This window comes from Phalacrocorax aristotelis, chromosome 14 (genome assembly GCF_949628215.1).
Source record: "Phalacrocorax aristotelis chromosome 14, bGulAri2.1, whole genome shotgun sequence".
NCBI classification, from domain to species: domain Eukaryota; kingdom Metazoa; phylum Chordata; class Aves; order Suliformes; family Phalacrocoracidae; genus Phalacrocorax; species Phalacrocorax aristotelis.
The window spans coordinates 3,217,246-3,234,452 of NC_134289.1; the positions used below are offsets into that span (position 1 = coordinate 3,217,246).

The window sequence follows — 17,207 nt, forward strand, 5'->3', positions numbered from 1 at the left end:
AATACAACGTTCTATAAAATAAACGCATGTAATATTAACAATACCCCCTGCAGTCCAATAATGGCAAAAAATAGCAAATGAAATTACAAACACATAAAAATTAGACGAGATCGAGTGACGGCTTTAGACACTTGAATCAAAGAAACTGAGACCAGACTAGACACATTCATCCATCAAGCATAATTAATGCAGAATTTTAGATTTTAAAAACAGTTAACAACACGACATCAGGCGCAATTTCACATGCTTTCAGTTATCTTCCAGTACAGTTCCCAGAGTAATAAAGTGCCTTTGTGCACTCTAGTTCCATTTACAGTCGGGTGCAACGCACATCATATTTGGAAGTTACTTCGTAAGTCACTTTTTTAAAAAAATAACTATTTGAACTAATGTACATGATTCAGACTAAGGTGGTTTTAAAGTACCTTTGATCTGACCATTTGCTGTTGAATGTCAAATAACAAATTAAATGCCAAATACACAGGGCCCATCTCCACTAAACAAGACTACAGTAAAAGATATTTCTGGAAGTGTGCTGTCCACTGCACAATCCTTCGCTTTTGCTCATCTTTCCCCTTTCCAACACTGCTCAGTTACATTTGTCCATTGGATGACAACCTTCTCTTGCCACTAATTTCTAGATTGCCATGAACATGGAAAATGGGCAGCTCTTGGCCTGTGGCTGGAGAGGAATGTGCTTCACAGACAACACCCTACAGGGGCCTGTGGTAGCCTCCGCATGGCATATTCTCCCTGCGAGATACCTGAAGACTTGCAGCCTCTGGATCTTACCCGTGGCTGTTACCTGCATTGCAGAACTGACCCGATGTCCTGCTCGGGGCTCCCTGTGGACTTTCACTGCTCCCCGCTATGCTACCTTCTTAAACCCAAACCTCAACATTAACTTGCAGTAAGAAAAGGAAAGCTTCAAGCAGTTTGGCTGTCACCCACCAAGCCCCCAGAACATCCTCTTCCAAACACAGATAAAGAAGTTCCATAAAACCTACAAGCCAGTCTCCCACTGAACCATGCTCTCCACTAACATTCCACTCCTGCTCCTTCACAGGGAAGAGTGCAAAAGAGAAACTCCATTTCCCACAGTATATGAGGCATTTTGGTGGTGTTTTTCAATGCCTGCAGGTATTAGTATTATAAGTAAGAACAGTTACAGGGCATAAGGTTTTCAGGAAATAAAAATTTCACTTTAAATCATTCCACAATGATGCTACAGCAGGTAACCAGTGGCAAGGGCCAAAGAAGGCACTCAGGAGGAAAGCTTTCTTGGAGGAAAAAAAAAAAAAAAAAAAGAAAAATTAGGAGGGAGGATGAACAACTGCTCATAACTTTAAACAGCAGATGCAGATGCAAGTCTGTCCTTCTACCATCTTCCTTGCTAGGACTTCATACCATGAAGGGAGAAAACAATTACAATGATTTTAAGTTCAGGCTGTGAAGCCCCCTGCCTGACACGGCCAGCACAGGTGACACCTTCCCTTTGCCCACTGCTGCTGTTACACCTGAAAAGGCCCGTTTTAAATACGGTGTAATCCAGACTCAGATCAGCAGGAGCTCTCTGCAGGCGAGGAAGTTTTACTGGGGCTCTAGCTGTACGAAACACTGATGTTACTTAAAATACCATGTGTACTGAAGTATTTCACTCTGTCAACCAAGCAAAGGGAATTAGTGATTTCCTAATCTACCGAGTACTTTAAAAGTTCTCCATGAAACTGTAGGGTTACAGACAAGAATGGTCTCACTATGCCTTACAGCAGAAAAAAATGGAAAACAGTATAAGTTTAATGTGAATCACAACTATACATAAAGTCTCCGGTTGAGTTAATAAAATTATTTGTTTAAAATATTTTAATCATCTCATAATGGTATAATAATTTCCAAGGTAATTTACGCCACAAATTCCACCCATATCCAAAAATACCATATATGTAAATGCTTTTTTATAAAACTTTATATAATTCAAGCTCTCATTAGGTAAGCCTATACACAAGCCTCACAATCACCTAGGCAGAAAGTCTTCAGAAAAGTATATCCTCAGAGTACGTGAAAGACAATGCTTCCATGAATCTTCCCTTTTGACAATCGATTCTGCTAAATAAAACTTATTGCTTAAAATCAAAACAGACAGGTTTCATCGACAACGACAGCGCCCAGATATACCACACCAGCCTGGGGAAGGGACCCCTCTCAGCTTCATGGGACAGAGACACCTGTAAGCCTTGTTACCGTTCCCGTGGAGATTTCCAAGTAACTGGCACCTGTCCTGTACGCCTCGTACGGAGAAGAAAAGCGGCATCGCTGGGAGGGAGGGAGATTGATGGCGACGCATACGTTTAGTGACCAGTCTCTCCCTCTTCATCTTCTCATTAATCCAGTAATATGTTTAATGATTTCTGTGACATTTCTGTGACATTTCTGACATCTCCAACCGTAACTGCCACCAATCTGACCAGACACAAGACGCTACAAACACTAAATCTAAAATGTGCAAGAACAATGTGAATGTAATGCCTTTGCAGGCTTAAATTCACAGCTGGTACTACACCGACACACCTCTACAGAAAGCTTTATTTACACAACTTCCAATTAAAAATACTGTTATCTCTCAAGCTACATTTTAAATTAACAGAAATACATCCATAATAACTACCGGTAAAAAAACATCATAAAATTATTTTATTTTTTTTTTATTCAAAATATTCTGACAGTTTAACAATATTCCAGGTGCATTACAAACACAGCCATAGTCAACACAACAATCAATAAAGAGCATTCAAACACTGAAGACGTATATCTTAAAGCAGAGACAGGAGAATGCGCTTATACTAAGAGCATACAGGTCATTTTCCAATAACTGACTCCTTTGAGGCAGACGTCTGATTTCTCTGGCACAAAATGGATTAAAATCCAAAAGAGATGAATTACAGAGGACAAAAATTCAGATGTATAAATGTTTGTATAAAACTTTGTGACTCTATCATACCAGGCCACTATCGGCCTGGACTACTCTAGTGTTCACTATTCACGGGACAGAACAACAAAGTCCTAACAGAGAAGCCAGCGTCAAAGCAAACAAAACCACAAACTCTTCCTAGAATATGGCTTAAATTAATTCACAGAGAGTTGGGAATATATTTACTATATGATGCGCTGGAAATACCAGGTAGAAAAAAACCACTTTATTTTCCTGATATTTCCCCCTCAGCCTTCACCATAATTTGCATAAAATTTACAAAAAGATGATACTGCCCCCCACCCCCAGCAAGCGCCTTTTCCTATGCTTCAGAAACATGATGTTACTAACAGATTGGTTTCATTCTTGAACCTATTGGCCAATATAAGCTCTAAAGTTTAAACTATGTAGTTCTACAGGAAATACCCTGTTTCTTCCAATTAACCTGGGTTCTCAAAGAGCTAAAATTTCAGCTTTATTTAAAACAGCATATTTGTTTAAAAAAGTATTTATCACTTTCTGATTTAGAAAGCACCCGTCAAACTGAGAACTTGCAAAGCCATGTGCACAAATGAGTGCATAGTGCAGACCATCGCACAGAGAGAGCAGCAAGGCCAGCATCATACTGAATCCACATGTAAAAGATGTACATTTCCAATGACCAAATCCATTCTGGAAGTTTTACTTCTGGGGGTTGCTTAAAGCATTAAAGTCTTGCTCTGTGTACAGCAAGACTTCTCCCTCCTGACTTTTCATATAGCTGACTATACAGGCTTGGTAGGACAGCCACGCACACCACATACAGCAGAGACACACCAAAAATGCTTTGCATACACCAACCTGATCTCAAATATTCCATATGAAAGCTTTAGAAAAGAAGGAAGTTGGGACAACTTTCAAATTACACAGCTTGCCTGGATGTCATTGAAAAAAAAAAACCACACAAAACAAAACGAGCCGGCTTTAGCCCAGGGTAAGAGAGCCACAACTCCATTGTGAATGACAAACAGAGGTACGTCTGGTTGTTCCAGGGCTGGACTCGATCTTCTCGCAGTAAAGGGTCCTTCACCTGCATTGCTCCTCGTGGTTTCCAGTCAGCGCTCCCCAGCGGTGGAAATGTGAAACGCTTGTTGCAAAAATACAAGCGGGCAAACGGCTAGAGGAAATCTCTGTATGCTTACTCAAAATGCTTTGTTTCCCCATTCAGTTAGTTTGCTTTTTAAAGCAATGTTTTTGGAGAAGGGCCATCAGTACAAAGGAGTGAGGCATTTCCCTTAGTCACAGCATCAAACACTCCATTAACAGATTGACTTAATCTTCTAAACCAAATTAGTTCCTGGAACATCTCGCGTTTGCATTTTTACTCTTCCTTAGAAACAAACAGCTTCTCTAGCAGTTGTGCAGTTTAAGCCTGTTACCAAATTTTACTCCAGCATTTTCTTAGCACCTCAACGCAAACTACGTCGTAGCTTGTCTGTGGTGAACATCAGCTACCCACAACCACCAAGCGGGGCAGCGCCCGCACCAACGCTGAGATAACAGCAACATCCTCCCGTGACATTGAAAAGCACGTTTTGATACGCTGGCTTCCAGGTTAGCCTACTGACTCAGAATGGGGTTTCTCTCCAAGTAGGGTGAACTCCAGTTATTTAAATACCGTAAACACAAGAGGGCAGTACCGAGGACATCAATCCTGCACTTCATAGTTTTCAGTCCATTTTCTAAAAAACTGTTATTGGAGATACGGCTCAGTATCAAGGCTAAGTGGGCAAATGTTATCTACTCTAAAGTCATTATGGGAACTAACATAACCCTTTCTTATTGTTCAACTGTACTCCTCGGATTGAAGCCAACCATATGCATTTCATCCGCCTAATTTACCTATCCTGCTTAATCTCAAGCATCTTCATCCTTTCACACGCCCTAATTAACTATCAATTATTTTCCTGAGTGAGATTATAAAAAGTTAAACCCTTCTACCAAAAGTACAAAGACAAATAAAATATAGAACAATACAAAACCAGTTATACAGCATTACAAGTGCAGAAATTCTTCATGTTGTTGTTCTTCTTTATCATTGGCCCCCAGTAAAAACCATAGCAAAGAATTTAGTTATCCAAAATATTTTGAAGTACTGTGATTAAATTCTTCAGACCATAAATGTAGCCCTCATCCTTTGTGTTGCTAGGAAACACGTGAGCAAAATCTATCATTCGGACTTCAACATCCGCGCTTTCCTTGATCTCCGCTGGCATGTGACAGAAAACTTTTTCCAGTTGGGGTATAACGTTTCCGTTCAGATGCTCCTGTGTAATGCACGTGCTGCTTTTCCACACGTTGTCTTGCTCCAAGTTTTCAACTTTTAGTGAGAGTTGGCTGTGGTGCCTCTTAGAGTATGCCTTTTTGTGAAGTGCATAAAATTTGGACAAGCCTTTACTTACAGAGGCCTCAATTTTTCCATTCTCTGTAGAATTTATTACGTGAATATTATTATTATACTCCAGTATGTCTCCACCTGATAACAGTCCTTTGGGCACTCCTCTCTTCTCTGCCAAGGTGACATCACTCAACCTCACAGTTGTTGCCTGACATGAACCTTCATAAACAAACAGTAACGAGCTTGCATAAAAGTTGAGTTGCTTCTGGCCCTCAAACCACTCCAAAATTTTTTCAATCTTCTGGATGCTGGCAGCTATTGCGTCTTTTCTCAAGCAGTACCCATTGTGGAAAAACTTGGAGATGCCTGCAAGAAATGGACACATTTGGGGATTATTTTCACCTCTGAAAAGAAATCAAACATTTTTCATTTCTTTCAGGATGAGAACAGTTCTTGGTTTGAAGAAACAGACAGCATTCACATAGTTCCCTTTCAGGCAATTATTAACTAAATCAGAAGTGAACTGAGGAACTATGATACCTTCAGTCACCTCCCCCTGTATAAGGCCAGCTGCATAATACTACAGGTTGGGCTTGGATTGTAAAGGAAATTAAGCAAGCAATGTATCAATCAAACAGCAGATGAACACGGTTCCTGCTCCCCATGTCATTTTAGCAAGCATCTGGACAGTTTTGGGCAGGGACCCATGAAGTTCTCCAGGGATAAAGCAGCTCAGGCAGCAATTTATCATGAGTGACAGAGCTGACAAGTTGGTGCCAGCTCTGGAGAGGGGTGTGTTTGTGCACATGTCCTTCTGTCCCTCAGTGGGGAGGGATGAACAGGTACCAATTAATAACTAGTTTGAAATAGTTGTCACCACCAAGCAGACGGACGATGGTAGCATTTTTATTTGCTGCTGATGCAGAGCAACATACAGACTGACTTCAAACAAGGTCACTTTAACTGAAAAATGCATTTTAACTAATTTAAGTTATTTCCTAACTAAAGACAGAACATATTCACAAAAGACAACTAGAGAAAAAAATATGTATTACAAAAATATTTTAATAGGTCTAAGTTTTCTATTTCATCACAGTCTCAAAGCTATGAAGAAACGGAATTCTACCACTCTCACCCCCTTATTAGTGGTAAAAGACAATTGGTGGGGCAATTCCTATAGACTACACCACTGTTAAAGGCAACTGCAACCTGAATTTAGGATCAACAGGTAGTTCAAATGACACAGGAAACTGGTAAAGACCCCTCTTGCAAGAGAAGAAAAAGGGACCTTTAAAGTGGGAACACACAGACTACTGTTTCCTTACAGTTCTATAAGTACGTAAATAAACGAAAAATACCCAAGAGCACCAAATCCTGACACACAAATTCCCTTACCGTCCTTTACTGTTTCCTTTGTCAAGCTCCTTCCGTAGTGCTGGTTTTGTGTCTCATAGCTGTCTGAAGAGACATGGTAAACCTGCAAGAAACAAGGAGGTTACTCTGTGCTTATTTCGAACCACCAATATTTCTGCAGAGCTCAGAGACACCTGGCAGACAGGCGACGCCATCCCTGGTACCATTTATCCCTCGCATAGCTGTAAGTCACTTGCAGCAGTCAGCACTGCCCTCTAGTGCTCTGATCTGCAAAATCCTCCCCCTTCGCATCTCGGGGTCCAAGCTACAGCTTTCCTGCGTTAGAAAGACACCATTATGTTGGCAAAAAGCACCGTATCCATTAGGGGAAAACATTTTATACGGCACCTGCCTTGCCAATCAGCGCTAACACTTGAAACTGTCATACTCCTACCCACGTCACTTTGCATATTAAATCAGTAAAGCATAACAAGCTCAAAAATTCGATGCGATGATTTTGCAGTTTTTAAAACTATAAAAATATTAAGCACAGCAGCAAAACAATAAGAAATACTATGACGTGCCTAGGAAGGCCCAGCTCCATGAGACCCATCTGAAACTATAATCGTTGGCACAAATGAGGTTATACTAAATAAGTGACAGCTGTTGAGGGAAAGCTCAGTTCCAGTGCTGATAGTGGTGTATCAGCTCTCGCCTGAAAGGGAGGCAACTCAAAACGGGTGCAGTTTTGTCCATATCAGGAATTGTACAAGCTTAACAACTTAATTCAAAAGTGTTTTACAGAGAGACACATTTTCTCTCTAACTGAAATAATTTCCATAGCAGAAACGTGCCAGCCAGCCAGGCCCAAGTCTAATTTGTTTATGAGAGTGTAGACAATTCTTATTTGCAGAAATAATGGTGTTAGCAAGCAGGCAGATGTCTCTGGCAGAAACTTTGCGCTTGGCACTCGTTCAGACCACCCAACCCTGCGGCACCCACCCTGGCTGCAGCGCTCTGCCCTCCCTTCACCCGCCAAAGGAAGAGAGGATCCCACGGAAAAGCAAGCTGGGGCGCACCAGCGAGGCGCCTGCCCCGGCACCTCCTCTGGGGACTTTTTCTTGCTGTAGCCCACAGAGAAAGTCCAGGATAGTGAAACATCAGTGTGCAAGGAGGAGAGCTACCTGAACAGGAATTAAAAATACAAGAATTCTGTTTCCATTGCAGCCCCCACCCCGAAACCCCTCTCCCCCATCCAAACCCTGATGAGCACAATATGAAAACACAGGTCCCGAGCTCCTGCTTTGCAAAGTAGCTGGGAAGAAAAGTCCCAAATAGCTCTTATTTTGACAAAAAGATAGAAGTAATTAAATTCAGGGTCCCAAGGAACTTAAATCATAGTGTGTGGAAACTGATTTAAGTCATCAACCATGAATTGAAGGGCAGTAAATAATTCTGGTTATACTAAAGAAATAACAGCTGTAAGTCTGAATGTTTAAAGTCACTTGGTAGCAGAAGCACTTCCCACTGTTACGATTCCTACTTCCACTGTTAACGATAGTTAGAGAAACTGAGGCCCTGACATCGACAAATTGCAGGAGAGCATAGCAGAGGTGAGGTGTCCTAAAACAGCATCTGACAAGTGTGATTTTGTTTTCACAAAAACAATCATTTTTCACCACTTTTTTTTTTGTTTTTCCCCAAAGCACATAAAAGAGGTACAGCATGCAACGTACAAACCCAGAGGTTACTTATGTAAATGCTTCAGGTACCAAAGGGACTTTCAAAAACACACAAAAAGTTTCAGGAACTTTCTAAATTTAAAGAGCCACAAGCCAAAGGTAATTCAATAAAGCAAGAACAAAAAAAAAAAATATATTGCTTAGGAAGAGGATCAAGAGTCTGACAACTGCAGCAAAGTTTTCACTAGCTGTGTCTTAATAATATGAAACGTTCTCATTTAGTCGGTCTAGGGGCAGCCTCCACCACACACCAGCACTGCAGCACACACTTCTGAGAGAATAATCTTGTTTACCAGAACCTCATCTCCTCCCCTGCAGGAGCTAACAGATTTTGTGACATGGGCACTTGCTCAAAAATGCTGATTAAGATCTGCAAGCTCATTTTGTTTTCCAAAGAAACGCTGGAGCAGCACATAAGCCCCCTGTGCTTCTGAGCCAGGTTTCCTGTGAAGCGACCCTACCTCTTCTCGTAATTTGCACAAAACCATTGCCCCCAAATGGGTTTCTGCGCAGTTTAAAAATGCCCAGCCAGATGTGCATGTTTTGCATTAACAGTGTTTTTAACTATACAAAACGGTCGATGACAAACTACGAAGTCCCACACACATACCAACAGCATAATGTATATATTTCACTATCTTGTGAACAAGCAAAGACTCTGAATACCCTTGGTTACCAGTGGGCTTGGCTGCAGACAATAGCATTAAAGGGCAACATATATGGGTAATCATGAAAGTATTCTCCACGTTAGCCAAAGAGCTGTCTCTTAATACTGCTTCAAGCCTTTTCTCAACTCAAGGAAGTGAGTATTTGAAACAATCCAGGAAAACCTCAACCAAATCCAAACACACTAAGCCCCACGCTGAAAGCAGGCAAACAGAAAACCAAGTTCAAAGAGAAATAATCCTTCACCAGTTCTTGCTTCACCACGACCCACCCCCCAAAACACAGGGGTAGCCGTGCTGTAGTAGCAGAAGGCTAAAATAAACTTCCTAGTCTATGGACGTCTTGCTTCACCGTGCTTGTGTTCATGCTCTCACCACTACTAATCTACTACTAACCCTTCCCAAAAGGATATTTGCCTTTGAACCACCATCCCTGTTGTTGCAGCTGTCTGTACTAGCCCATTTCTGTCAAAACGCTGACAAGTCAAGTAAGTCACCTCTGTAACCTTAACCACGGCCAAGAAATTATTAGACAGGAAAATCTCATTTCTTGTCCACCTGCCGGAGCTCGTTACGTGTTTGCTCTGCATTCACGAGGAGTTTCACTGCATAGTGCAAGACAAAGGCAAAGAAACATTCTTACTAGGCAAGATCAGAGCTGTTTTGGCTGACAGTGCAGAGTGTCCTCCTTGTGCCTACAAGCAGCTCCCATTCGGTGAGGTTTCTGCACAAACAGAACTGGAATCCAGCACGCTATCCAGCAGTTTTTAAGTTGTTAGTAGTAGGGGCTCTGTACAGGCAGCATGTCAAAAAATCCAGATTAACAAGCAAAAGCTTCAGACTTTCTCAGTCTACACTTGGCTTTTGTTTCCCCCAAGGTGTTGCGTTCTTGCTGCTTGCATACACACATGTATTTTTGTACCCTTTTTCAATTACGGTTAGTTCATCTGACGTTTCTCAACTGAGGGAAACCTTGAGCTAAAGTAAAAAGTTTTTTCCAGTGTCGTCTTTAAAAAAAGCACAGCCCTTGCCAGACCTCAACAGCGAGACACACGGTTTAGAAACCTTGCAACTGTAGCTTTAGGACATGAAGCTGAAGACTGCTGGACTGAGGAAAACAAGTATCAAATGTTATGTAATGTTATTTATGGTAATTCAGTACTGACTTCCATGGCAAGGCAGAAGAATACATGCTGTTCAAATACTTATCTGCGGCAACTCCCTAACTTGCAGAAAGTGTAATTTAAATATATATTATGACTAGCCTGCTTGGTGGAGATACTGCTAGCACAAATAAAAATCTCTATGAAGTAACTTGCCGAGCTCTTTCACATCTGCAAAAACATATTAACTAACCTGTATCACTGAAACTGGGGGGAAAGAAAAAAAAATACCTTAAGCAGGCTCACGCAGTACTCTGCAGTCCTACTGTGGAGCAAGGGCTAACTCGACTGCCTGTGTGGTATGGACTTGTGTGCCACGGGCATCCCCAGGTGCTAGGCCGTGCCTGGGAAGCAGTTTGCTGCGGAGCTCCAGTGCCGTCCCGGCTCCCCCGCATGCCCTGCGAGGGCAGCCTGGGACCTGCTGCTCTTCTAAGCAAGTACACGGAGATCAGAGATACACGCTCCGATGCCGAGGCATCCAGACTTCAAGAGTCAAAGGGCTGAGCTGTCCACCCCTTTTATTTTTTCCATAAATAATACTGAAGAGTCACCCCTATTTTACACTCCTGCAGGTAAGAGTAAGCCAGCATTGAAATATCACACAGAGTTTTCTGTTTACAGCACTCGTAACTGGCATCTGAAGGTCAGTACCCGGCCTGCTGCCAAAACTGGAGCCAAGCCGAAAGGTGGGGGGTAAGCAGGCAGCAGCCCAGCTAGCCCGAGGGCATCCAACAACAGCATCAGCCCACCACCTTCGCGGGACAACTCCGGCGCCAGGCCAAAACCCACAACCGGGTACCTTTTGCCTGGACCTCAGCATCGTCCCTATATAAATATACAGGTTTCCTTCATCTCTGAAGGACCCAGGTTTCCCTGCAGTCCTGTGACCTCTCAGGGACTGATCCTGCCACAGTGGAAGACTTAAACACAGAGTTTTAAGAAGCCTTATTTTTTTTTCTTTTTCTAAAAGAAAGTAAAAGAAGGATTTGAAGAAAAATAAAAAAGGGAGACATTTTTTAAAATACGTTCTCATATTTTACACTACTGCTTTATATGCTATATATATTTTAATGCTATAACACTACTACTGCTGCTGAGAGCATGCCCATTTATCTAAATCCAATTATCTGAACACTTCCTTCCCCTTTTTAAACAAACAAACAATAAAAAAAAACCCCAAACTTACATTGTTGCTGCTAGACCACAAGTGATGAAAGTACATCCCTGCTTGCTGCTGGCTTGAAAATTCAGCGCAGGAAGGATGCACCCCTGTTCCCCCGTTTCTAAGACTATACTTACTCTATCTGTTTTGCTTCTTTGTCCTCCTGGTGTTTGACAGAGTTTTTACATGTTTAAGTATATCGCCAAATGCTCTGCCAATAAATACAAAGTTTTATCTAAGGACCTTAGATAAATAGGTTTTAGAATGAAATTATGTTTAAACTAATTCAGTGAAAAAGCAGACTAATAATCTAAATAAAAGAAACACTGCAGGTCAATCATGAACCATTTTAAAAATAGCTTAATACATAATTTTGGACTCCCAGAACTTCCAGGGAGCACCTCATTAGAAGAAATTTCCTTTATGCCTTCTTTTTATATAATGGGTGGGAAAGAAAGAAGCCATCTCTCATCTCAGCTTTTTTCCTAACATCCAGGAAATCTTATCAGCCATAAGGACACGAGTGGACCAGCTGTCACATGCATGACGAGTCTTTTGTGTAAGGAAAAATTGCTGGAAGAAAACCACCAGGGTACCCATCTGCTAGAACTGGCCCCAGAGGATGACAGATGAATCTCCTGAACTACACAAATGAAGTACTTCTGAAACGTATCCTTCAATCCACTAGCAGATACCGGCCTCCAAGGAATTGCTGCGTTCAGTTCCGCAGCACGGATTTGGCACCATCAGACAGAGACAGATGAGCCAAACCCAGCTGCAATAACCAGGCATTGAAAGCGGAGAGAAAGAAAAGCGGAGGCAGCGGCGCTGGTGCACAGAGGTAACAAAGCCAGCACAGAGAAACCAGCCACAGTCTTGGTTTACTGCGCATTTCAACCACTGCACAGATCTCCAGTCTTTCTGGGGGGCTTGCGTATTTGGAGGTTGGGTTTTTTTCAGGGCTCTTGGTTGGTTTCTTTGGCTTGCTGTGGGGTTTGGGTTTTGTTTTGGGGGTTGAGTTTTTTGGGTTTTGTTTTCTTTTTTTAGTCTCGTGGTGTTTGGGTTTTTGTTTTGTTTTGTCTTCCTGTTTTCTTAAACATCAAAGCTTGAATTAGACTTACAACTGTAAAAAACCCAGTTCTGATCATTTTTTACCATGGAAGAATATGAACACTAGATGCAGGATTTAATATCTTTATTATTCCTCCCTTCCTAAATTTTGTTATTAACACATCAGAGCTTATAAAAATCACCATGATACTAGAAAGGGTTCATAAAGGACTCAAAACAGACTCAGCTACAGTCAGTTTTAAAACATCTTGCAGGAACATGTGCTGTAGATTAGGAAATTTGCTTGTAAAAACAGCTTTGATGAGGTATCTGCATTACTGCATGCAACAGTTCATCTGCACAAACAATAAAAGTAAATGATGGATTATACTGGTAAAGTTACGTAATCACCAGTTTGCGCTTTTAAATCATGTTTCAGAAATGTTATGGGCTACGTGATATTGCAATCGAGATGTTCTGGAAGAAAAAGAAAACCTGCAGAAATCGGGAACTGTGGATTCTGAACAGATTGCAAATCCGAAATGAGATCACAACCCACCCATTCTGCTTGTATTCGACAGAACACAAAATACTCTGGTTTTAGTATTGCAGGCGCTGCAAAGATATTTCTTATACATTATGCGTCTACTAGTGAAACCATATTGCAGCTTGTGCCTTCGCTATTGGAACCGTACCTTAGTTTTCCAACTTGTATTTAAACTCTCACTACTTTGATAACAAATCTATGTCCTGATCTGCTGAAGAAAGGAACCTCTCCACTGAGTATGAAATTGGGGTTTTAACCAGTGTTATTGAAATGACTGTACTTTCTAAATGCGCTGCCATGCATTCATTCTGTCTATTCAGAGCATTAAGATGAATATAGTTTAGCACATGCCAAATGCCAGAACTATGTACATAAATCAAAGCTCTGCCAGATAGGAGACTCGCTTCTTTTAAGGACAAACCTTATATTCATAGATATTAAAAATATATATTTTTATATATAAACAGATGACTGCTTATTTACCAGTGCATGAAAAAAAGCTGTATCAATGGCTTTTGGGGAAAAAACACACTATAAATAAATCTGGGGGTAAAACCCCCCACCTATTACACATTTTTGCTTGTGCCTCTTCATGACAGTTTCTATGTTGTTTTTTAAAACCACATAAAACCACATCTTCTATTTTTACCCGCCCTCTTTCTTGCTTTTCTAAAATAGAAACTTAATAAGCAAGCCCACCTCCATGTTAAAAATAACACTGAAGGGATTAAAAACAAACCCTCTGCTTTCTGAATCGTGTTGTACCACGCGTTGTCCAGCAAACACGAGCAGCCCTCACCCAGCACGCTAGCTGTTCTAGGCAGTAAACGCCCGTACAGGGGAGTGTTTTTTGCATTATGGCCAGAATCTTGCAAAAACGAAGCCAGCAGACAGGCAGAGAGCACCCCGTAATCAAGAGGCAGCATGCTGAGCAGAGAAAATGCCTTGTGAATTTAGACTTTCTTAAGTGTTGCACGAGGGGAGGAGGAACCTTTTGAATTCTTTTCAGAAAATAACTTCCGACATGCAATTTGGTACTAAAGGCACAAAACAAATCTCATCTAGTTAAACACCAGATGGGAAACTGCAGTGCTTGGGGGAACCATCGTTATACATACAGTTTGAATTAGGGAGTTGAAAGAATTTCTGCAATGGGATAAAGGTCCCAATAAATGACAATGTCAGAAACAACAGCCACAAGCAAAAAATACCGTGGAAGCGAGCATTCGTTCCTTTTGCACCATCATGAAACAAAGGATGTGAAGTACATTGTTTTACACATGAGATAAGAAAGGTTATGTAACGACATAAGCCAAATCCAAAGCTATAATCTCCAGCCTTCCTTCTCGATCTAAACTGTTTGACTGGTTTTTGACTCGACTCCCACGTCCTTTCTCATAGGCTTACATAATTACTACTCCTCCTGGCCACCATAATTTATAGCTGTAAAAGCTTATCTCAAGACAGAGTTAAGGCTGAGAGCCTGGGCAATTAAGTACAAAACATTACAGAGATATTAGAATTATTTCTAACAATGGTGCAATCTGTGTGCTGCTGCTATCTAACAGCAAAGGGGAAGCTTAAAGTCTTTAGCTATTTATGCCTGTTGATGCAGAGCTTGAAAAGCTCTGGCTTTGTGTATGCAGGAAGGAAAACAATCTCACACCAAAAAGAAAATTATTCCTGTGTCAATCATAGCAGAAAAAAGTACTTTTAATGCACTGCATCAGGAATTCATTACTGGTATGCATTACTGGCATACAGAGTAACATGTGTATGTTACTGATCCATAAATGTTCTGTACGGCTTTTCTTTACATGGAGTTTTAAAGTAGCCAATACATAAACTTTGAATCTTCATCCTTCTCCTCACCTGTGACAAGGAAGTGTAACAGCATTAGTTCAGACATCGGCAGGGCCTTATCCATCTCCAGCTAACCTTCAGCTGACAGTTGTTCTTCGATTGTGTAAGCATCGAAGAGGTTTTCTTATGGTGGAAAGCTTTTTTAAATGCACAAACATAATCAGCTTTTATAGATACATGCATCCCCTCTGAGAGCTAACTTACTCCTCCCTAAATAGAAAAATTACGTCAAAATTTTCTATTAAAAAACATCAAGATGCAAAATTTGGAGAGGATGCAGCTCCTTGTTAAATTATTACAAAGACTGGCTTGATATGTAGATCTCCAATAGCAGCCTAAAAGTAAAAAAAACTACTTGGATAATTTGAAGTATCTGCTAGGAGAGAACAATTAATTGCAACTACATTCAGTTTTAAATAACTGTTTAAAGATGGTCTGTCCCAACCCCTCTCTGTTACACATATACCAGGCTGCAAACAGATTCCCCAGAAGGGACACAGCCAAGTTAAACACTTGTGAACAAGAGCAGTGTTTTGGAACATATTTCACACAACAGTTGATACCAGTACTACCAACATATTCAGATAACGCTTTATTTATGTAAAACTCAAGAGGATTGTCATTTGCTAGAAAAACTAGCCTCTGTATCTGGCGTGAGACAACAGGCCAGGGCATAAGCTGAATCTGAAAACAAAACAAGTTCTTACCCTCATGCCAAGTACGAGAAAGCCAATCTCCTCCATCAGCGGGTACTTGCTGACCTGCTGCTGTATCTTCTCAGCTGAAGCGTACGGATCGTAACTTTTCTGACCTATTTTTACATCCATTATGCAAGGCTTATTAAACTTGCAGGTCACATCTTCCAGTTTTAGATACGTATCTGTCAAAAAGACAAAACTTCAATAAACAGTAGGTCAAAGCAAAATAATCACATAGTTTCTGCTGAGCTTCCGTGGAGGAAGGAGAAGAGTTTGAGGCTTAACAACATGGGAGTTCTTTAATAGTCAAATTGCTCTCTGAACACAGACTAAATCATGGTCATTGGCACCCCCAAATTCTGTTGGCATTACATTCCAAATGCCTGTTGTTTGGAAAGTTGTATACAATTAAAGCGTGCTAACCTAGCACTCAAATTCCAATTATTGCCCAGATGAAATCCATAAGTCGCTTTTATTAAGCCATTAACATACTTCAAATAGCATTAATAAGCACGTACAAATGCAGGTTGCCAGACGGCTGGTCTTGCAATGGAGATAGTGTTTTCTTTCTGTGTGAAAGGGCTAGAATTAATCTGGCAATTTTAGTTTGCGTCATTTTAAAAATGAAATGTTCATTTCAGAGTCCTACCCTACAGGGGCCAAAACGCATCTCGTTTTATTGCTTTTTATCCCACTCCCATCTGTACTCATTTCTCATGGCACACCTTTTGGTGAAAACGCTCCTTGAATCTTAGGCTGCCTTTCATCCATTTCCAAAAGTCCCTTCGGGAGGGTGGGTGGACCAAAAACCCCCAAGCCCTTGGAGTGCCTCAAGATTTAAAGGAGTATCTAAAACCTGGTCAAACTGGTTTATGCTTTTCTGCAGTGCAGGTAAGAGACTGTTACCAACATGATCTACAGCACTGATTGTCAGAACACAACAACAAAACAACCTTTGCTAACTGCTTGACTCGCAGACAGCGCTGCTTGGAGGAAGCTTGCACAGCTCTCCAGCCCTTGCCCGGGCATGGTATGCACCAAGACAACACACAGCACTAACACGTCTCATTCTTCACATCAGCTGCTGCAAATCCACCTGTTTTCACTCACAAACTCCACATTAAAGCTTGTTTCTCTTTCAGGTACAGCCTATTCCATGGGTGTATTTCTCTGGCTTTAAGGCGATCTGAGTACACAAAACCATTGCATTATTCCCCATTCCTGCTGCATAATCTAAAAAGGGATTGCCAAAGAAAGCAAAAACAGTTCAAGGGAGAAGAGGGACAAAGTGCCTTGTTTTGATAGTTATACAGACAGGTAACAAATCCCATTAGAGTCAAGATAAAGGGAGCAAACAGCATTCCACTTCCACTTGCTAAGTAGAAACACTTTCTTAAGGATAAGAAATGAAAGGGACTTTCAGTTCTTTGGTAAGTCCTACTTAGCTTCAATTTTTACACCATCGTGATCAAATGTCCCAATTCCCCAAAGTATGTATGTATCAATCTGAAATAGGTTTGATTTAAACCTTAGATGCCTGCTTTATGTATAAATGGGTCTAAGCATATTGTTAATGTAAAGTCATTATCAGGAAAGCATGTCAAACCAATATACTACTT

General features: G+C 41.0%; 1 protein-coding gene across 1 annotated transcript in view; it reads right to left on the reverse strand.

Moving 5' to 3' along the window:
* Window positions 1–2,565: 2,565 nt before the first annotated feature.
* IPMK (inositol polyphosphate multikinase) overlaps window positions 2,566–17,207 on the reverse strand; it is a 42,386-nt gene continuing 27,744 nt past the window's right edge. The window contains exons 4-6 of the mRNA XM_075109647.1: window positions 15,598–15,770; window positions 6,741–6,822; window positions 2,566–5,711 (exon numbers count right to left, since the gene is read on the reverse strand). Coding sequence (XP_074965748.1) covers window positions 5,077–5,711; window positions 6,741–6,822; window positions 15,598–15,770 — 890 coding nt within the window. The 3' untranslated portion in view covers window positions 2,566–5,076. The remainder of the gene's footprint in view (window positions 5,712–6,740; window positions 6,823–15,597; window positions 15,771–17,207) is intronic.